The following is a 23262-nucleotide window of genomic DNA, read 5'->3' on the forward strand; positions in this document are numbered from 1 at the left end:
CCTGCACTGGGACAGACAGACACATAGTTTATTGGTCCCGAGGGGAAATTGGGCATATAGCCCTCCATGCCCCTCCCATCCATGTACCTATCCAAATTTCTCTTAAATGTTGAAATCAACCCCACTTTTGCGCTGGCAGCTCATTCTGCACTCTCACCACCCTCTGAGTGAACATTTCACCTTTCATCCTTAACCCATGACCTCTAGTTGTAGTCTCACGCAACTTCAGTGGAAAACACCAGCGTGCGTTTTCCCTATCTATACTCCTGATAATTTTGCATAACTCTATCAAGCCTCATCTCAATTTTTTACATTCTAGGGAATAAGCTCCTAACCTTTAACCTTTAACTCCAGTCTCAGCAAAATGGTTGTAAATTTTCTCTGTGCTCTTTCAATCTTAATGGCATCCTGTAGATAGGTGACCAAACTGCTCACAGTACTTCAAATTAGGCCTCACCAATGTCTTATACAATTTCAGCATTGCATCCCATTTCCTGTTCTCAATTTAGCCTTCATGATTTCCTTGTTAAATGTTCTTTTGCATTTCTTACATTCCTCGAGTATCTCATTTGTTCCTACCTGTCTATTCCTGCTGTGCACCTCCTTTTGTTTTTCTTAACCAGGGCCTCAATATCTCTCACAAACCAAGGTTCTTTAAACCTGTTGTCCTTGCCTTTTTATTTGGCAGCAACATACAAATTCTGTACTCTCAAAATTCCACTTCAGAAGGCTTCCCACATACTAAGTACCCATTGTCAGAAAACATCCTGACCCAATCTACTCTTGCCAGATCCTTTCTGATACCATCGAAATTGGCCTTTCTCTAATTTAGAATCTAAACCCAAGGACCCCACCTACACTTTTCCATAATTACCTTGAAGCTAATAGTTGCAAAGTGTTTCCCCACACAAACTTCTGTCACCTGCCCTGTATCATTCCCTGACAGGAGATCTAGTATCACACTGTCTCTAATTGGGACCTCTATGTACTGATTAAGGAAACTTTCCTGAACACATGTGACCAACTCTTTCCCACCCAGTCCTTTTACAGTATGGGAGTCAAATCAATATGAGGAAAGTTAAAATTACCTACTATAGCAATGTTATGCTTGTTGCAACAGTCTGCACTCTCTCTTCAAATTTGCTTCGCTACGTCTCATGGATTATTGGGTGGTTTAAAACATAGCCCCATTAGTGTGGTCATACCTTTCTTATTGCTCAGTTCCTCCCATAATACCTCTCTAGATGTGCTCTCCACTCTCTCCTGACTGAGCAATGCCGTGATATTTTCTCTGACTGGTAACGCCCCCCTCCATCTTTAATCCCTCCCGCTGTTTCACATCTAAAACGACAGAATCCCAGAACATTGAGCTGCCAGTCCTGCCCCTCCTGCAACCAAGTATCACGAATGGCTACAGACTCATAATTTCCCATGCTGATTCATGTCCTAAACTCAATGCCTTTCCTGCTATTGTCCTTGCATTGAAATTTACACAGCTTAGAGCATTAGTCCCACCATGCTCAATCTTTTGATTCATGACTTTGTATGTAGGCTTAATATCTTTCTCCATAACCTCTCTACCGTCTTTTCTGAATCTCTGGTTCCCATCCTCCTGCGAATCTAGCTTAAACGTACAATATATGTCACAAAGTTTGTTGTTTCACGGCAGTAGTACAATACATAAAATATATTATAAATGATAATAAGAAATATGAAATATGAAATATATTTAAAAATGAAATTAAATAAGTAGTGCCAAAAGAGAACAAAACATTGTGAGGTATTGTTCATGGTTTTATGGGCTAACCAGAAATCTGATGGCGGAGGGGAAAAAGCTGTTCCTAAAATATTGAGTGTGTGTCTTCAGATTCCTGTAGCTTCTCCCTGATGGTAGTAACAAAAAGAAGGCATGTCCTTATTTGTGGATGCCACCATTTTGAGACACAAGCTTTTGAAGACGCCCTTGATGATGGGCAGTCGTAGGCTGTACTTAAGCAGAGATTGATATGGTTTTGATTAGTAAGGGGGTTAAGGGTTACAGGGAGAAATTGGGAGAATCGAGTTGAAAAAACAAAGACATCAGCCACAGTTGAATGGTGGACCAGACTCAATGGGCTGAAAGGTCTAATTCTGCTTCTGCGTCTTACGGGTCTTATAGTAATGATGAGTACAAAATCACCCAATTCCTTTATAGCTTTAACTAGTATTGGGAATGCTGAGCTGGAGGGATGGGTGTCATTGGGAATGTTGAGTTGATGGGATGGGTTTTATTAGGGATGTTGAGCTGGAGGAATGGGTTTCATTGGGAATGTTAGGAAACTGAAGGGATGAATTTCATTGGGAATATTGAGCTGGAGGGATAGGTTTTGTTGAGAATGTTGAATTGGAGGGATGGGTTTCATTGGGAATGTTGGGTTGATGGGATGGGTTTTATTAGGGTTGTTGAGCTGGAGGAATGGGTTTCATTGGGAATGTGAGGAAACTGAAGGGATGAATTTCATTGGGAATATTGAGCTGGAGGGATAGGTTTTGTTGAGAATGTTGAATTGGAGGGATGGGTTTCATTGGGAATGTTGTGGAACTGGAGGGATGGATTTCATTGGGAATATTGAGCTGGAGGGATAGGTTTTGTTGAGAATGTTGAATTGGAGGGATGGGTTTCATTGGGAATGTTGTGGAACTGGAGGGATGGATTTCATTGGGAATATTGAGCTGGAGGGATAGGTTTTGTTGAGAATGTTGAATTGGAGGGATGGGTTTCATTGGGAATGTTGTGGAACTGGAGGGATGGATTTCATTGGGAATATTGAACTGGAGGGATGGGTTTCATTGGGAATGTTGAGCTGGAATGATGGGTTTTGTTGGGAATGTTGATCAGGAGCGCTGGGTTTCAATGGGAATGCTGAGCTAGAGGGATGCATTTCATAGGGAATATTGGGGAACTAGAGGGTTTGGTTTCATTGGGAATATTGAGTTGGAGAGATGGGAATGTAGGTAACTGGATTTTCATGAGGGTTAAGAATAAGGAGGTTGGGCATTATGATCTTGGCTGAACTGCTGTGTTTGGTATTGATGCTCCGTTTCATCCTCCTTGAGAACCCATCATTAATGACCATCTCGCCTTTTGCTTTGTGCAGGAGACAAGCGGGTGGTGAAGCTGTACCTCAAGTCCAAGGAGACCGGCAAGAAGTTTGCCAGCACGGACTTTGTGTTCTACAACTGCAGTGTTCACCAGTCGTAAGTATTTCTACCATTTCCTGGAGAAGGGTGAATCTGATAGGAGAGGGTAGAAGGCCATGGAAGAAAGGGAAAGGTACCAGAGGGTGGTGATGGGCAGATAAGATAAGAGAGGGTAATAGTGAAGGCGGAGGGGTAATTACTGGAAATTCAAGAAATCAATGTTCGTGCCATCAGGTTGGAGGGATGGGTTAGAATATAACCCAGAATATAAGGTGTTGCTCCTCCATCCTGAGGGTGGCCTCATTGTGGCAATAGAGCAGGCCATGGACTGACATGTTGGAATGGGAATGGGTGGCCACCAGGAGATTCTGGCGGATGGAGCGTAGGTGCGTAGCAGCCTACCGATGCTCATCAGGTCTCACCAATGTACAGGAGGTTCCTATCAGTTTTTATCCTCTCCTTTCAGATTCCCCCGTATCACCTATCACGTACTACCTTGTGCTTCTTCCTCTCCTTCCTGACCCCCCCCCCCCACCAACCTTCTTACTTTGACTTCTAATCTATTTTTTCCAGTACTGATGAAGGGCATGAGGTATTAAAATTATAAAAAGTGTACAATACCACCAGGCTCAAGGACAGCTTTTTATCAGACTCTTCTCTGATAAGATGGACTCTTAGCCACAATGTTTATCTCATTCTATTGTTAACTTGCACAACATGTTTTCAGTAGCCATTCGACCCACTGGGGCTGCTACGACATTCGATCATGGCTGATTCATTATCCCCCTTAACCCAGATTCCTGTCTTCTCCCTTTAACCGCTGATCCCTTTAGTAATCAAGAAACTATGAACTTCCACTTTAAATATACCCAGTGACTTGGCCACCACAGCTGTCTGTGGCAGTGGAAGTTAACCACAGATTCACTACTCCCCCTCAACTCTGTTCTAAAGGGAAGTTCCTCTATTCTGAGTTTGTGCCCTCTGATCCTGGACTCCCCCATTAATGGAAACATCCTTTCTGTATTCAACCTTTATCATTTTCAATCATAATTCTAACCCTCTTTATAGCACCGACACAACAAGCTTTGCGCCAAGAGACACCCTCTGTTTTAGGGAAGGACTTGTGGAGGACTGAGACTGATCCACACTTGGCCAGAGGAGCGCGGGGGGAGAAATCTTCTCCTCCTTTATTGTTCCCATTCTTCATTGGGGAACTATTTCAGCATATTTCCATGTGAACTTTTTGAATGCACGGAATATGTGACCACAAACGTCAGAAGTCTGCTGAAGTTTCACCAGTGTGCAGATTTATTTCTCCTTCATCTTTGAAGATGTTTCTAATTTAATTGGGTCTGACAGTTTTAACCAGTTGGCTAATTTACATCAGAATGTGAGCTGGCACCCCCCCCCCCCCCCCCCCCCCCCCCAGGAGGCTTGGCCCAGATGTCATAGAGCAACTTGCCGGTTTGAAGTTCCTTCGGCTTTCCTTTGAGGCTGCGTCATGTTCACTGACTGTTGCGTGGAACCTGCCTGCTTCTCACACTTTCACCAGTGTCCTGGCTTCACAAACACACCTCCCAGCTTCCTCCCCTGTTCCCCTTCACTCAGCAGCCACTCTGTTAGGTACAGCCCTTCCCCTGCTCGTGAATGAGGAAATCTACTCGGCCTGCCCCTTGGCAGCAACTCAATCCATATAAGCATGCAGACGGGCTGAAGATTTCCGGTTGTTGCTCAGGCCTAACGTCATAATGGGGAAGAAGTGGGATCAGAGGAGAGTGGCCAGACAGGTTCAAGCTGACAGGAAGGCAACAGTAACTCAAATAAGCACGTGTTACAACAGCGGCGTGCAGGAGGGCATCTCTGAACGCACAACACGTGGAGCGTTGAAGTGGAGCAGCAGAAGATCACGAACATACACTTTATTCAGTATAGAAAGTACCAAAGTACATATGAAGCTGTTCTTATCTTATAAGTAAATAAAGAGTGATTGAGGAACAAGTCCTAGATCAATCTAACCCTTCCCTCATACCAAACCCTCGACTTTTCTTTCATCCATCTGCTGTAAGATGTCCCTGCTATATCTGTCTCTACCAGCATCTCTGGCACACTTTCCGCACACCTGTCACTCTCTGTGTGTAAAAAAAAAACACACAACCTACCTCTGACCTCCCCCTCAGTCACCGTAAGCGTACACTTCAGTGCATTGGCCATTTCCACCCTGACGTGGTCTGACTGTGCCCAGCCCTTGCATCTTGGCCACGTGCCCAGAAGCAGCCTGGGTCTTGTTGTGTGATCCCAGGCACCATTTAATACCCATCCCAAGCGGTCCCTTGGGAAGTTGACGGTTCTTGGACCTCTGCAACCCATGCGGGAACAGTGCTCTCTGCAGCAAACTCTGGGGTGGTTTGTTGGACCGTTTCACTCCAGACTGACACTGAGGCAGACTTCCTTCCCTGAGGATGTGTGGGCATGATTAGGTCACCGCCCTGGCATCCACAGGCATATAGATCCTGAGATGTGAGTTCAAACCCTACTAAAACAGCTGGGGAATTTACCCAGTCATTCAATGATTCTGAATTTTTTAAAAAAAATTATTAACAGTGGAGCTACCAGATTGTATTGCAAGCTCTGTGAGATTTAGATTAAGATTTATTTATCACATGCTGCTATGCATCCAGATAGATGCTTCCTGTGGTTTGTAGATGGTATGGATCAGCGGGGACGTGCCGAATTCCTTCTCTGAGGAAGTGGGGGCATTGGTGAGCTTCCTTGACCGTTTGTTGGAGGACTGTCGGTGTGCGTGGGAGGGTGAGAGGAATGGGGGTTGTCTTGCTGTTGTTGTTGCTCGCCTTGTTCTGTGAATATGATCTGCTTGCTGTCTTGAGCCAGAATGCGTGGTGACACTCGTGGGCTGCCCCCAGAACACCTTTAGGTTATGTTGGTTGTTAACGTAAACGATGCTTTTAATTCTATGTTTCAATGTACGTGTGAAAAATAAATCAAAGTTCAGAGTTCAAAGTAAAATTAATTATCAAAGTACATATAGATTCTGAGATTCATTTTCTTGTGGGCATACTCAATAAATCTATAGGATTATTGCCATATCTGAACCAGTGAAAGATCACACCAACTTGGGTGTTCAACCAGTGTGTGAAAGACAACAAACTGTGCAAATACAAAAAAGAAGAAACAATAATTATAAATTAAAAAAAAAGCAATAAACAATGAGAACATGAGATGAAGGGTCTTTGAAAGCGAGTCCGTTAGTTGTGGGAACATTTCAATGATGAGGCAAGTGGAATTGAGTGAAGTTTTCTCCTTTCGTTCAGTCTGGACCAGGACAGGCTGTTGGTGATATTCACGCTTGGGAGCTTGAAGTTCCCAATCCTCTTGACCTGAGCCATTGATGTAGACAGAAACATGTGGATCACTCCCCCACCCCTGTCCTGAAGTCAAGGAGCAGCTCCTTGAGTGAGGGAAATGCTGTTATTATGCCACTAGGCTCCCTATCTGATTCATGTACTCTGACTCATTGTTATTTGAGATTTGTGTCACAGGATACTGTGACATCATCTGGAAACTTGTAGACCAGGCGTTCCCAACCTCTTTTATGCCATGGAGCTTTACCATTAACCAAGGGGCCCGTGGACCCCAGGTTGGGAATCCCTGTCGCCGATGTTGAAGCAGAACTTGGCCATGCAGTCGGAGTAGAGAAAGGGGCTGAAGAAATGACCTTGTGGTGATGTGATAGCAAATTGCTTATCTATTTTCCAGTGATAGTATATTGGCTGAAGGATAATCAAGAACCTTGGAACATTTTACCCACTGTCCTTTGGAATTGTCACGTGTTTAGCCCAGAGGTGTCCTCCATGGTCTCCTGTGAAAAAATGTGTTATTAGAATAGATTATCGCCTCACTGTTTAGGGAACTTGAGTTTATGAGCGCATTTTGAAAAATCTTTTGTCAGCTGCTGGGCTCTTTGGGATGTCCCATCTTGGTGAAAGATCAGCTGGAAATACAAATCATCTCTTTTTGTGAATCCAGAACCTAGCTTCCTGGAACAGGGATTCAGGGAGTGCTGGAATAATGTAGGATGGATGGGTCATGGCTGTGGTCTTGTGTGCGGTGGGGTCTTGACATAGAGTAACAAGGGGGAGGAAAAGGAACTTGATTAATTTCTTTTAACATGAATAAAAAAACACAATTTTCTTGCATGCTGACATCCAAGGTTCTGTGATAATTAACATGAGCTATTAAGGTTGAAATACATTTACATATTAATAAATCTCCAATTACCATCTTTTTAGTCATACTGATAAACAAGCTCACTTTTTACTTTAAAGAAAATAACCGGTCGGATGTTTTTTGCTGGATATAATGCATTCTGATAGATTTGGGGTGAACATGATTAAAAGGGAGAAATTATTTTAAGTGCTCTTTTAGCTCCGGGTTATAATTTTGTGATACAGTCTGGTACATTTTCTTAAATGAAAGTGCACCATGTAATCTGGGACCTAAGAGATTAAAAGTACGAACTAATTGCTTCAAAGATGTTAAAGTTCCTTTTGAAATATGCATTTTCATTCTTTTTGCCTGAAGTTATGAATAATTAAGAACTCCCCCGGATTACTTTTTTGGAGAGGAATCTTTAGCGCTGGTTGTGTTTTTTCATGTAGGTTGCCAAGTAGCCTCAGTTCTTTGCAGCATTTGTGGTTAAATTCCTGCCTCCACCCTCTTTACCTCTCCCATCGTTGTATCTTCAGTGAGCGTAGAACATAGGTCAGTATAGCACAGGGACAGGCCCTACAGCCCTCCGTGACTGCAGTGAACACAGTGCCAAAATAAATCAGAATCACAAATGCAAGAGGCTCCGTAGGTGCTGGAAATCCAGAGCAACACACACAAACTGCTTTTATTCCCATCTACGGATGCAGCCTGACCTGCTGAGTTCCTCCAGCAGTCCGTGTGTGTGTGTCTCCGAATCAGAATGAGGCCTATTACAACTGTCGGGAAGTGTGTCGCTTTGCAGCAGCAATACATTAAAAAATCCGATGAATTTCAGCCGGGGTTGGCACCAAAACCTGTTTGTGTTACCTGTTTGGGCAACGATTCACGGTGTTCGGTGTGCAGACAGTTACAGCGTAGTCTGCTACCTTAATTCCCTCTCAGTTGGCTTCATTGCAGGGAGGGTTGGCACGCAAATGGTGGATGGATCACAAATGTCTCTATGTTGACGATGCCAGCATAGCGTGCCCACAATTTACTAACCCTAACCCATTTGTCTTTGGATTGTGGGAGGAAACCGGAGCACCTGGAGGAAACCCACACAGTCAAGGGAAGAATATAAAAACACCTTACCTCCAGCGGTGGGAGTTAAACCGATCGCTGATCACTGACATTGTGAAGCATTGCGTTTATTACTACACTACCGTCTCAACCTCCAGTCTGCAGGTCACTTGGCCGGGCTGAAATTGATGTAGAGAAGTACTTCGGGGCCTAAGCCCATACCTCCCTGAACGTGACAACACGTAGATAAGAATGGTAAAGAAGGCATGCCGCAGGGTTGCTGTCATTGCTAGAGGCATCGAGTATACAAATCGGAGTTAAATTGCAGCACGGCTGTGTGAAACTTCACTTGCACCCCAGATGGAGTATTGTATACAGTTCTGGTCACCTCATTATAGGATGAATGTGGACATTTTGAGAAGGATTCAACGTTCAAAACAAATTTATTATCAGACTACATATCTGTCACCATATACAATGCTGAGATTCATTTTCTTGCAGGCATACTCAATAAATCAGTAACTATAATAGAATCATTGAAAGACTGCACCAACAGGGCATTTATAATGTTTATTTATAATAAACAATAAATATGGAGAACGTGAGATGAAGAGTCCTTGAAAGTAATTCCGTTGGTTGTGGGAACAGCTCGGTGATGGGGTAAGGGAAGTTGGTTGAAGTTAGCCCCTTTTATTCAAGAGCCTGATGGTTGAGGGGTAGTAACTGTTCCTGAACCTGGTGATGTGAGTGCTGAGGCTCCTGTACCTTCATCCTGATGGCAGCAGCGAGGAGAGAGCATGTCCTGGGTGCTGGATGCTGCTTTCCTATGACAACGATGTGCTCAGTGGTGGGGAGACCTTTACCTGTGGGCTCTATCCACTACTTTTTGCAGGATTTTCCAATCAAAGATGTTGATGTTTCCATTCCAGGCTGTAACGCAGCCGGTCAATATATCAACACTGCACATCTATCGAAACTTGTCAAAGTTTTAGATGTCATGCCGAATGTTTTAGGAAGTCGAGGCACTGCCGTGCTATCTTCACTTACGTGCTCTCAGCCAAGGATAGGTCCTTTGAAAAGATAACACTGAGGAATTTAAAGTTGCTGACCCTCTCCCTCTGATCCCCCATTGATGACTGGTTAATGGACCTCTGGTTTCCTCGTCCTGAAGTCGATAAGCAGCTCCTTGGTCTTGCTGACATTGAGTGAGAGGTTGTTGCTATGGCACCACTCAGCCAGATTTTCAATCTCCCTCCTTTATGCTGATTCATCACCACCTTTGATTTGGACAACAGTGATGTTGTCAGCGAACTGGACAATGGCATTAGAACTGCACTTAGCCACACAGCCATAAGCATGATGTGATTAGAGCGGGGGCCAAGCACACAGCCTTGTGGTGCAGCTGTGCTGACGGAAATTGCGGAGAAGATGCTGTTGACAAGTGAGGAAATCAGGGATCCAATTGCACAAGGAGGTATTGAGGTCAAGGTCTTGAAGCTTATGATCGGTTTTGAGGGGGCGGTAGTACTGAACGCCAAGCTGTAGTTGCTGAAGAATATCCTGATGCATGCATCGTTGCTGCCCAGATGTGCTAAGATTAAGTGAAGAGCCAATGAAGTGGGATCTGCTGTGGACTTGTTGATCCAGTGGGCAGATTGGAGTGGATCCAAGTGACTTCCCAGGCAGGAGTTAATCAGAATCAGACTTTAATCGCCAAGTACCTGTGCACATACAAGGAATTTACTTCCGGCAGATGTTGTCTCTCTGCTCATAACAACAATAATGATAAATATAAATGAAAATATAGATTATACATACAGGTAGCGCAATCCAAGTAATAGTTAGCCGACAGTTAACCGGCAGTTAACTGTTCAGCAAAGTGACCGCAGTAGGGAAAAAACTTCTCCAGTGCCTATTAGTCTTAGTCTGGAGGGATCTGAAGCGCCTACCAGACGGAAGCAGTTCAAACAGTCCGTGCGCAGGATGGAAGGAGTCCTTTATGATGTTCCCCGCCCTCTTCTTCGACCTGGAAGAGTACAGGTCCACAATAGAGGGCAGGGAGGCTCCAATGATGCGCTCGGCAGTCCTCACTGTGCGCTGTAGTCTGGTTCTATCCTGCTTGGTGGCGGCTCCAAACCACACAGTGATGGAGGTGCACAGGACAGACTCAATGACTGCAGTGTAGAACTGCAGCAGCAATTCCTGAGGCATATGTTTCATTACTGACCTTTCAAAACACCTTGTCTCTGAGTTCACCAGGACGCTGCCTGGATTCGAGGGCGCGAGCTACAGGGAGTGGTTGGACAAACTTAGGGGTTTGTCTTCTCTGAAGAATTGGAGGCCAGGGGAACCTGATAGAAGTTTATACTATTATGAGAGGTGTAGGCAAAATCTCTTTCTCAGGGTGGAAATGTCCAGTACTACAAGATATAACTTGTATTGCCCTGGAACAGGCTGCCAGTGGTGGTGATGGAAGCAGATGTGATCGCGAAGTTTAAGAGACATTTAGAGAGACACAGGAACAAGCAGGGAATGAGGGAATATTGACTCCGCGTCGACAAGATGGTATTATTCTGGACTGGCAACATTGTCAACAGGACATTGTGGGCCGAAGGGTCTTTTCCTATGCTGTACTGTGTTCAATATATGGTGTTCTACTTCCTCGTCATCCACCTCTTTCACCAGGGTTATTACACCCTCATTCCAAATGGCCTAATTCTGCTCCTATATCTTGTGGTCTCACTCGCGAGGGTAGGAGAGGTGCTGGTTACAAACTGATGTGTCTGGAAGGTCCCCAGCTTTTCCCTGGTTTTTGGAGACCCCGTAAGTCACAGGAACAGAATTTGGTAATTCAGCCCAAAATGCAAACTCAGGTTGTCTCTTATCCTGCATGTCTATCAAAGTCTTAATTTTCCTCTCCCTCAATATACCCCTGCCTTAATTCTCCTTTTATCCTAATTCCCTCCCATCTGAACTCTCCCACCCAAGTAGACCATAAGACATAGGAGCAGAATTAGGCCATTTGGCCCTTTGAATCTGCTCCACTATTCTATTATGGCTGCCCTGTTTATCCTCTCAAAACATTCTCCTTTCTTCTCCCCGTACCTTTTGATGCCCTGACTATCAACCTCCTCCTTAAATATACCCAATGACTTGGCAATGAATTCCACAGATTCGCCACTCTCTGGCTGGAGAAATTCCTGCTCATCTCCGTTCTAACCGGACGTCCTTCTGTTCTGAGGCTGTGCCCTCTGGGCCTGACTCCCCCACTTTAGGCCACACTGCCAGCAATTCTCCCGATTTAATCCAAGCTGAACCACGGGAGATTAATTAACCTACTAACTGGTACGAGAGAGGAAATCGGAGCACCCAGAGGAAATCCACATGGTCACAGGGAGAATGTACAAATTCTTTACAGGTAGTGGCGGGATTTGAGCCCGATTTGCTGGTACTGTAGAGTGTTGTGCCAACCACTACGCTGCCGTGCTGTCCCAGAGGAAACATCCTCTATCTGGGCCTTTCCATAATCCGTTGGCATTGACACCTCAGTGCCAGTTCAGTTGTGGAGCTTGAGTGGGTTTGGGATGCAGAGCGACAAAGCGGGTCTCGTTCAGCCTTGTTGACTGCAGTCCTCTCCTCAGTAAGCCTGCAACATCAGAAGGATTGATGTTTTGGCAGGCTGTCTCCACTTCAAGTTATGTCCAATTAGCTAATGGGGCTTTTACACAGTTGCCAAGTGCGTGATGTCAGTCTGAATTTGGCTGGGGAGCTCATTTCTCTCTCTCTCTCTTTCCTTCTTCTCTCTTCCCTCTCTCCTTTCTCTTCCCCCCCCCCCCCCCCCCACTATCTCTCTCTTTCTGTTTCTCCAGGCTACCAGTGTGTGAGCAGAACTGGCAGCAAATGGCCCCTCACTTACCAACTGTGGGCTGGAATGAGCTGACGAGTTCTCCATCTGACATACCTCAGCACAAGGCATTGCAAAACACCACAAACACTGCCAGTCACTAAAGGTTGTGACAAGCTGTGCTCTCTGCTCCTAGGCTGCCCCAGTACTTCTCATTTATTTGAGATACAGCACAGAACAGGCCCTTCCAGAGAATGCAGGAGCATGGGGTCGAGAGGTTGTTTTGCAACTCTTGAAGGATATTCATCCCATCAGGTTAATACTAGCCCGGTGCCAGTTCCCACATCCCACCTGTCCCTGTAGCCTTGTAGATATTTTTTCTCTGTTAGATATTCTTTCTCTGTTAGATATTCATCCAGCTGAATCTTCCTCCACTTTTCCAACCCTGATTGTATATTCCACACCCCAAAAATGTTCTCCTCACAGCTCCTCAAATTCATAAACATAAGAGATTCTGATTAAGTACCTGGTCTGTAATTGGTCAAGTGAATGAGGTGGGCGAGGTCCTGTTTAGACTTTTCATTCCCATTGGTCAGCTGAATGAGGTTGGATGGGCTCTTTTTGGAGTGTTAATTGCTATTGGTCAGGAGAATAAGATGGGTGGGATCCTGTTTAGATTCCTACTTCCTATTGGTCATCAGAATGAGGTGGGTGCTGCCCTGTTTGGATTGTTAATTCACACTGGTCAGCTGAATGAGGTGGGATGAGCCCAGTGTGGAATGTTAATTTCCATTTGTCAGGAAAACGAGATGGGCAGAATCAGATTTGTCAGCACCTATTGTCAGGAGAATGAGATGGGCGGGACCCTATTTGGACTGTAAATCCCTATTGGCCAGATGAATGAGGTTGTCAAGACCCTGTTTTGACTGTTAATTCTGGCCCGGCAGAGTTCAGCAAAATAAATTAGAGTAAATCACTGACATATGACATGGAATTTATTGTTTTGTGGCAGCAGTACAGAGCAAAGGCAGAAAATTTAGTCTGAATAAATAGCACAAACTAAAAGGAAGTAATGAGGTTCATGGACCATTCAGACATCTGATGGAGGGGAAGAAGCTGTTTTTGAATCATTGATTTTGGGTCTTCGGGCTCCAGTACCTCTCTCCGATGACAGTAATGAGAAGGGAGCCTGTCCTGGATGGTGATAGATGTCATTTTCCTGAGATCTTAAGATATAGGAGCAGAATGAAGCCATTCAGTCCATCGAGTCTGCTCCACCATTCGGACACATGGCTGATGTATTCTCCCTCTCGACCCCAATCTCCTGCCATCTCGCAGTAACCATTGATGCCTATTAACCTCCGCTTTAAAAATACCCAATGACTTGGCGCCTGGAAGATGCCCTGGATGCTGTGGTTTGAAGGTGCGGCTCAGTCTGAAGCTGCAGTTTCTGTCATCCTGTGCATTGAAGATTCCATACCTTTGGGTTTGCAGATGTAGAGAGATTTGGATCTGGAGTGGGTGCCGTGAATTCTCTTGGGAGTAGACTGAGAATTGTCTCCCTGTCGCTGATTTCTCTGTCTCCCTTTCTCTCCCTTGCAGTTGTCTCTCCTGTGTTGACGGCTCTTTCCCCTGCCACTGGTGCAAGTATCGACACATCTGTACCCAGAACGCGGCCGACTGCTCCTTCCAAGAAGGGCGAGTGAACACGTCAGAGGTAAAGTCCACTCCCGCCGTTTCCAAACCCGAAGCTCTCAGTTTCACCCCAGGAGCCTCACATTAGCAAATGCCATCTGAAAAGCGGTGTAAGAACAGAGAACTGTAGGGATAATAAGGCATGGACCACATGAGGTTCTGGCTAAAGGACATAAGGGTAATGGGGGTGTATGTAGTACAGATAGTCCCCAAGTTACGAACGTTTGACTTACGGACAACTCGTTCTTAAGAACGGAGGGAGGAGAACGCCATCCACCATTTTAAGTCGGATCACGATGCCGTCCGCCATTTTAAGTCGTTGCTGTTAACACTGTGTTGAGTGTGTAACTTTGTATTTGGCTTAAATATTTCTGAGCAAGATTCACCCTGACCCCCCCGCCACGCGCCTGTCCCATTTAACCTGTCTCAGTGCGGGTGGACTTTAGGACCTGGGGGAGCACAAGACCCGCTGCTCGCGGCTGCTGCTGTATTTTTTTTATTAAGTGCGATCGTGAGCAGTAGCCAGATCAGAAATGCTGATCAAGTCAGCTAGTTCCTAAAGAGAACTCTGATAGGCCAATCAGACGGTTCACTGCTGCTCAGCGATAGAACGTAAAATCCACAGTTTTCTGTTCCGTTGACGGAAAACGATGCAATTGAAAATAAAGTGATTGGAAAGAGGTGAAACGCCATTGGTCATTAGAAAAGCTTTAGGCTACAGTCGGTCAACGATCCGAACAACTTTAAAGGATACAGGTAAAGGATAAAGTGAGAATAATGGAGCATGTGAAAGGCCCTGCCCCAATGGAAGCTACAATTATTATTAAGCAACGCAGTGGTTTAATTATTGGAATACCTACGTTTCTTCAGTGTTTTATATGCTTAGAAAGGTAAAATATATACTATATACTAAGACAAACGTTTGACTAACTGACGCTAAATAATACCAGATGTCCGTGTTCCGACTTACGTACAAATCCGACTTAAAGACGGACTCAGGAACGGAACTCGGAGACTGCCCAAGTCCTAAGAGGTTGTCTGCTGGTAGGTCCTCTGGTGCCGTTTTGGACGAGAGTAAGTGGTGGCTGTGAATATGACTGTGGTCGTTCAGTCTCGCCTTTCACAGCTGCTGCTTGTTTTCTGCTGCACAGCGGAGGTCGTTCTCACAGCACAGTTCCCTCTCGAACTGATTTCTTCCAGGTGTGTCTATTGAGCACAGTGTCTTCCCAGCTTTTAGACTTGTTGCGCCTGTGCCCAACTCTGAGGGGCTGAAGGGTACAAAGTAGCCCCCTCCTTTTTGAGAATCGCAAGATCGCTATTAATTCAGGTCAGGAGACCCAGAAAATGAGAGAGAGACTTTTGGAATGTCCTGGCCCTCAGCGATACAAAGCCACGGAAAATGGCCATTGTCTCTTGGAGACCGAATTGTGTATTGAGTACTGTACTTCATGGAAGCCCTCAGGGAACGATCAGAGGGGGCTGGTTGAGGGATTGCATCACCCCGACCTGACTGACATCTGAGACCCCTCTGAGACCCCGTGAGTGAGGATAAAATAGGGTCTGGGGATCAACCCCTTTAGACGCACCAGAAGAAACGCTAGAAATCCTGTAACAGCGTAATAGTGACAGCCGGTGGAAAGCCCACGTGCGTCCTTTTCCATTTGCCTCGGAATTGGTGGGCCTTACCACGGAAGAACGGCTTTAGCTAAAACAAAGGAGAAATCAGCCCCAACGACTCTCGAAGGATTGACATCATAAAAGGAATGGGCAAGTTTTAAACTCTCTCTCTTGACTCCAACCAAAGGCTGCAGCCTGAATGAACCTGAGTGACTTTTATATTTCAATCGGACAATACATTACCCCCTAGACAACGACAGAGCTATTTCTTAGTGATTATTATTATACCCGCGCTTTTAGACTTAGTAGTGACGACGTATATTATCTGTATGTTTGCAGTGATATTCTTTTTGTGTATTTTTATCAATAAATACTGTTTAAAAATAGTACCATCAGACTTCAACTGACCTCTCTATCTTTGCTGGTAAGTGACCCAGTTACGGGGTTCGTAACACAATGAACATTGGATTTCTTCAGGCTGACGTTGATGTCATTTTTGAAGCATTTCGTTTGCCCACCAGGGGCTTTTACTGATCTTCCTTCAACTGGGAGTATTTGTAAAAAATGCAGAACCACATGAGATCCTGGCTGAAGGTATGTAGAGCTTGAGAGCAGGACTAGATGAACCTTTATAAAACACAACTAGAGTCCTGTCTCCATCTATGTCAATGATTTGGACAATGGTATTAATGGATTTATGGCTAATTTTGCCAATGATACAAAGATAGGTGGAGGAGTGAGTAGTGTTGAGGAAACAGAAAGCCTGCAGAGAGACTAAGATAGTTTAGGGGAATGGGCAAAGGAGTGGCAAATGAAATACAATGTTGGAAAGTGTATGGTCATGCACTTTGGTGTAAGAAGTAAACAGGCAGACTATTATTTAGATGTGGAGAGAATTCAAAATGCAGAGATGCAAAGAGACTTGGGAGTCCTCGCGCAAGATACCCTAAAGGTTAACCTCCAGGTTGAGTCAGTGGTGAAGAAGGTGAATGCAATGTTGGCATTCATTTCCAGAGGTATAGAATATAAGAGCAGGGAAGTGATGTTGGGGCTCTATAAGGCACTTGTGAGACCACACTTGGAGTATTGTGTGCAGTTTTGGGTTCCTTATCTTAGAAAGGAAATACTGACATTGGAGAGGGTTCAGAGAAGATTCATGAGAATAATTCAGGGAATGAAAGGGTTACTGTATGATTAACATCTGGCAACTCTTGGGCTGTATTCCCTGGAGTTCAGGAGAATGAGGGGGAATCTCATAGAAACATTCCGAATGTTAAGAGGCCTGGACAGATCGGGCAAGGTTATTTCCCATGTGAGGGGATTCTGGGACAAGAGGGCACAACTTCAGGTTTGAAGGACGTCCATTTAGAACAGAGATGTGGAGAAATTACTTTAGTCAGAGGGTGGTAAATCTGTGGTATTTGTTGCCACGAGTGACTGTGGAGGTGAAGTCATTGGGTGTATTTAAGGCAGAGATAGGTTCTTGATTAGCCAGGGCATCAAGGGGTATGGGGAGAAGGCGGGAATGGGGATGACTGGAAGAATTGGATCAGCCCATGATTGAATGGCGGAGTAGACTCGATGGGCTGAATAGCCTACTTCTGCTCCTATATCTTATGGTTAAACACCAGGGATTCTGCATGTACTGGAAATCTTCAGCGACGCACACAAAATGTTGGAGGAACATTTGCTGCAGCTCAGAGAGTTCCTCAGCATCTATGGAGAGGAATTAAGAGTTGACGTTTCAGGCTGAGCCCCTTCATTAGGGCTGGCAGGGAAGAGAGAAGAATAACAAGGGTGGATTGAGGGGGAAAAAGGACAAGTCAGCAGGAATAGGGGAGATCAGGTGAGGGAGAAGGTGGTTGGGTTGGGGAAGGGGATAATGTGGGAAGCTGGGAGGTGTGATATGTGGAAGAGGTAAAGGGCTGAAGCACAGAGCAGTAGACCATAGAAGAAAGGGAAGGAGGAGAACAAATAGAGGGAGAAGAGGCGGTAGAAGCAGTCAGGTATCTGGAATCCTCACTGGGCCCAACGAGGAAGACCTGGAATTGGAACTGGAAGCCATGTAGCACAAGATGGCAGTGGAGACAAGTTCCCAGGATGGACATGTGGCAGTAGTAGTGAGTTTGAGTGAGCACATAGTCGAAGAATCAGAAGGCAACAGAGATCACTTGTGTTTGTGCTTGACAAAAGATGTGAAGGCTTTTGAGAGGGTCTTCTTCTTGGGCCCTTGGCTCCTAGTGGAACATGGGCCACTGATGATCTCCTGTCTCCATTGTCCAAAGATCACCAATGTTTCTGTAATTCATTGTATCCACCATACAGGGGGTTGGCCTGGTACAGCTTCACCAGAGCCCTGCTGGCCGTCTTACCTGTTTCCACCTCTCACGATGGGGACTTTCGAGAGGGCACTGATTTCAAAATCAGAAGCAGATTTTTAATCACAATTAGTGCAAAGAGAAGGACTAATGAGGTTGTGTTACGGGTTTGTGGACCGTTCAGAAACCCGACGGCAAAGTGAAGACGCTGTTCCTGAATTACTGAGCAAGAGTCTTCCGGCTCCTGTTCTTCCTCTCCGATGGTGGTAACGCAAAGAGGGCATGTCCCAGATGGTGGGGTCCTTCATGATGGGATTCAGGGATGAGCACCCAGTTAAATGGAAAGACTGTTCAGGGTGGGTGGGGCCTTTGATTATGCTGACTGTTTTGCCGAGGCATTGACAGATTCCATGGAGGGGAGGCTAGGTTTGCGTGACATGCTGAGCTCTGTCCACAGCTTTCTGCAAGATGTATACAGAGGTGTTAATGTTTCTCGGGGACAGTTGCGTTAACATTAAACAGGATTGGAACCTGTATCTCATTCAGGAAATGGATTACCTCTCTTTATAAAACTGTGTTGCAAAGGTTAATTGCCTGGCATTTAAACTGAAGAGCAAGCCATCATTACATTTGAAGGGTGAAGTGTTTTGAGAAATGTCTCTCTGAGGTGAGAAGCAAGCAACTTCCAGGGGCCAATCAATTCCTGGGGCTCGCTTTTGTTTTCTATAACTGCATACAAAATCTGCAGAAAGAATTTGCAAAAAATTTTTAAAAAACAGCTGGCTTTGTGTGTTGCTAAGAAGGCTTTCACTTGAGGCACAATCAGCATTCTTATAACTTATTTATTGATTGAGATGGAGAGCAGAATAGGCCCTTACGGCCGTTCGAGCCAGCAACACCTGATTTAACCTTGGCCTGCTGATGGGGGTTGTTAATGCCACCTTTTTTGAGGATTTGCCTTTTAAAGACGTCCCCACCGCTGGGGAGGCCAGTGCCCATGAAGGATCTGGCTGAGTTTACAAACCTCTGCAGTTTTTACTACCCTCCATACCAGATGATGCAATCAGAATGCTCTGCATGGTACATCCGCAGAGAAGTTCGCGAGAGTCTTCGGTGACATACCAAATCTCCTCAAACTCTTAACGAAATATAGCCGCTGCACGCCTTCTCTGTGCTTGCATCACTATTTTCAGTCAGGGGAGATCTTCAAACTCGCCGGGCCTGTATCCGACTCCAGCTTGGTCGTTTGTTAATGTCTCTCCAAGTTGAACCATCACTCCCGGGGCGTTCGAGGATGTGCAATGGATACAGATCCTGGGCAGTGATGCCCACCTGCTGGATCTAAATGAAGGGACGGTTTAGATTACAAATGATCTTCAGGTGGGAGTGATCTGTGTCATCTGCACAGTGCACCTGGAAGAAACCAAAATATATCAGACAGGTCGATGCCGGGTTATCATTTCCTCTGGGGTAGCAGCCGATACTGTGTAGCTGAGTGGTTATCAGTGTTCCTTCAGAGATGGCCTTGTCTCCAATGCAGTTCAGCGAGATCTCTAGACAGCCCCTGCTTTACAGGAACAGATTACCAGTGTTAATGCTTCTCACCTCTGAAAGTCACGATTGTTTTTTTGGACCATTATTTTTCTGCCACCTCCCCCAACCCTTGCAGTTTCTCACTGTTCCAACCTGGGACCAATCCTATAGCTGTCCCTGGGGAATGCAGCCACTGGGGGTGAGGGGGTGCCAGTATCCCCGAGGCTCGACCAGGAGGGCAGGGGAGAAATGGGACTGCAAGCAGGTTCTGTGGGTCAAGTTGAGCTAAGTTATTGCCTTGTGCATGAGTACAGTGCAACGGAAAATTTAGCAGCAGCATCACAGGCACACAGGTACAGACAACGCACAGAATATAAATGACATAAAAATCATACGCAAAAATACTGTGCAAAAGGAGGACTTCAGTGCAGGGGTTCCCAAACTTTTTTTTATGTCCTGGAGCAATACTTAGTGCAAAATCAAAGACATGATTGGAGACAAATCCATTATAGCTGAAGAAGTGGTCTGTAGATTTGCATTGCTGAAGTTAGGTTCAGGTTGTATTCAAGAACTGGGTTCCACTCCTGTAACTAATAAAACGGACACAGCCTGTATGTTTAAGAGGCTCTTGTATGAGTAAGAGACAGAAGGATAGAATCTAGGCCAGGTGTTCCCAACCTGGGGTTCACAGACCCCTCTGTTATTGGTAAGAGTCCAAGGCAGAAGTTCAAGAACCGGATGGTTGAAGGGAAGTAGCTATTCTGAAAATCTGTACCTCCTCCCCAACAGTAGAAGTGAGAAGAGAGTGTGACCCAGATGGTTGAAATCCTTGACGGTGGATGACTTCTTGAGGCACACACCCTGTAGGACATAGTACAACACTGTACAGGCCCTTCAGCCCACAATGTTATGCTGACCTTTTAACATACCCCAATATCAATCTAACCCTTTCCTCCTACACAGCCCTCCATTTTTCTTTCATTCAGGCACCTATCTAAGAGTCCCATGGTACTTGTCTGAGGAAGAACAGATTGATCTTGGCGGCTTGGTACGATGTTTAATCTCTTTGGATGGACAACACCTCATACTCCATCTAGGTAGCCTCTAACCTGATGGCACAGACATTGATTTCTCCATCCAGTAAAATTTTCCCCCTCCTCTCTCCCTTCTTCTATTCCCCACTCTGGCATTTTCACTCACAGATCTGCCAGTCACTGGATGTTTTTGTTTTTCACACCATTCTCTTCATCTCGATATTTATTGCTTATGTATTTATTATTACTATTTCTTTTTTCATTTTTGAACTTGCAGTTCGTTGCCTTTTGTACATTGGTTTGCCTGCCCTGTTGGGTGCAATCTTTCACTGATTCTGTGATGTTTCTTGTATTTACTGTGAATGCCTGCAAGAAAATGAATCTCTGGGTTATGTATGGCAGGGGTCACCAACCTTTTTTGCACCGCGAACCGGTTTAATATCGACAATATTCTTGCCGACCAGCCGACGGGGTGGGGGGCGGGTGTTAATCAGGACCGGAATATAGGTGATAAGTCAACGATAAGTCACTTCTAAGTGGCTACTACACTCAATTTCATTTCTAAAAGGGTTTATCTAACGAGTTTAATATTAAACACACAGTGCATATTTGTCTCGCATGAATATAGTGATGTCATTTGTAAGTCTCTTATAAGTCAATAGCATCATAACATTTTAAGTAACGTTTGAATATTAAACACACAGCGCATATTTTCTTTGTATGAACATATAAAATTATTGCAACACACCAATATTGCTAAATCAGTGGGAGCCCTGGGCTTGTTTCCCTGCAACAAGACGGTCCCATCGAGGGGTGATGGGAGACAGCGATACTCGAAGTCAGTTCCTTATGTCCAGTGTTACGTACCCCGTAACTGGGTCACTTACCAGCAAAGATAAAGAGGTCCGGTGAAGTCTGATGGTACTATTTTTAACAGTATTTATTGATAAAAATACACAAAAAGAATATCACTGCAAACTTACAGATAATATACATCGTCACTACTAAGTCTAAAAGCGCGGGTATAATATTAATCACTAAGAAATAGCTCTGTTGTTGTCTAGGGGATAATGTATTGTCCGATGGAAATATAAAAGTCACTCAAGTTCATTCAAGCTGCAGCTTTTGGTTGGAGAGAAAGATGGAGGTTTAACTTGCCCATTCCTTTTATGATGTCAATCCTTTGAGAGTCATTGGGGGCTGATTTCCCCTTTGTTGTTAGCTAAAGCCGTTCTCCTGTGGTAAAGGCCCCACCAATTCCGAGGCAAACGGAAAAGGACGCACGTGGGCTTTTCCACCGGCTTTCGCTATTACGCTGTTACAGGATTTTGAGCGTTTCTTCTGGTGCGTCTGAAGGGGCTGTTCCCACAGACCCTCTTTTATCCTGACCCACAGGGTCTCAGATGTCAATCAGGTTGGGATGATGCAATCCCTCCACCAACCCCCCTCGGTTCATTGCCTGGGGGCTTCGATGAATCGTACAGTACTCAATACACAATTCCGTCCCCAAGAGATATTGGCCGTTAACCGTGGCTTTGTCTCTCGAGGCCCAGGACACATTCCAAACATTGAGGAATCTGCGAGTCTCTCTCTCATTTTCTGGGTCTCCTGACCTGAATCAACAGCGATCCTGCGATTCTCAAAAAAGGAGGGGGCCACGGGCGTAACACCAGTCTATTCCGCAATTTAGTTTTCGTGGCTCTCAGCACTTGCTTCTGTCCCGCTTGCTCACGTTTTTTTTGCTCAAAACTCAGCGGGTTTGTCTTTAAGTGCAGGGTGCTTGGACTCAAGGTGCCGAAGCAGTTTTGAGGGCTTCATTGCCTCATTAGACAGCCTACCACCGCCAATCGCCTTGGCCAGGTACGGCTGGTCGTGGATGGGGTGAGAGGACAAAGTAAGGGCTGGAGGTCCCCGTGCTGGGGCTGCGGTGGTCGCAGTCCGGAGAGCGAGGAGGAGTGTGACAGTGCGCCCGCCGCCCCCCGTAGTTAGATAGGATCTATCGGCCGACAAAAGTTTGGCTCGAGGGATGACTTTCAGTAGATCGCAGCGAGGTAGCTGCTCTTCTACTTACGAAACCCTGAGCCCAAATCAGGTTGTCTGCGAATATTTTAGCACCGGGTTCCCCACGAACATTCGGTGTGCTAAACTGGTTCAGAGGTGGCGCCCACCTGTCCGCGCTCCGGGCCGGTACCAACGGCACTTCTCGCCGACCGGTTACCCGAAGCCAACCAGTGATCCCCGGCATGAGGGTATCACGGCGTTGAAGCGACTGATGACCTCGCGTGTGTTCGTTCAACAGCGGGCGTGACAGGGAATGAGGAAAGGTGCAGCTGACTCGTATCGTTTCATATCGACAAATCATATTATTTCCTCGCAGCCCAGTAGCACCTGCTTTGTGGCCCGGTGGTTGGGGACCACTGCTATATGGTGACATATGTACTCTGATGATAAATTTACTTTGAACTTTGTTGTGTGTGAAAATCACAGTTTCTAAGATACTCAGACCACCCCATCTGGCACCAAGAATCATTCCACAGTCAAAGTCTCTTGGATCACATTTCTTCCCCATTCTGATATTTGATTTGAACAACAACTGAACCTCTTGATCATGTCTGCATGCTTTTATGCACTGAGTTGCTGCCACGTGATTGGCTGATTAGATATTTGCATGAATGAGCAAGTAACAGGTGTACCTGATAAAGTGGCTACTAAGTGTAATAATTGTTTCTGATGTGACTGTCTCTTCTGGCAATAC

General features: G+C 45.4%; 1 protein-coding gene across 2 annotated transcripts in view; it reads left to right on the forward strand.

Annotated features, from left to right (window-relative positions):
- The window catches only part of LOC132377710 (plexin-A1-like), a 442266-nt gene that overhangs the window by 234804 nt on the left and 184200 nt on the right, over positions 1 to 23262 (forward strand). For both annotated transcript variants that reach the window (XM_059943957.1, XM_059943956.1), the window contains exons 8-9: positions 3138 to 3237; positions 13913 to 14027. In XM_059943957.1, coding sequence (XP_059799940.1) covers positions 3138 to 3237; positions 13913 to 14027 — 215 coding nt within the window. The remainder of the gene's footprint in view (positions 1 to 3137; positions 3238 to 13912; positions 14028 to 23262) is intronic.

Source organism: Hypanus sabinus, chromosome 19, assembly GCF_030144855.1.
Source record: "Hypanus sabinus isolate sHypSab1 chromosome 19, sHypSab1.hap1, whole genome shotgun sequence".
NCBI classification, from domain to species: Eukaryota; Metazoa; Chordata; class Chondrichthyes; order Myliobatiformes; family Dasyatidae; genus Hypanus; species Hypanus sabinus.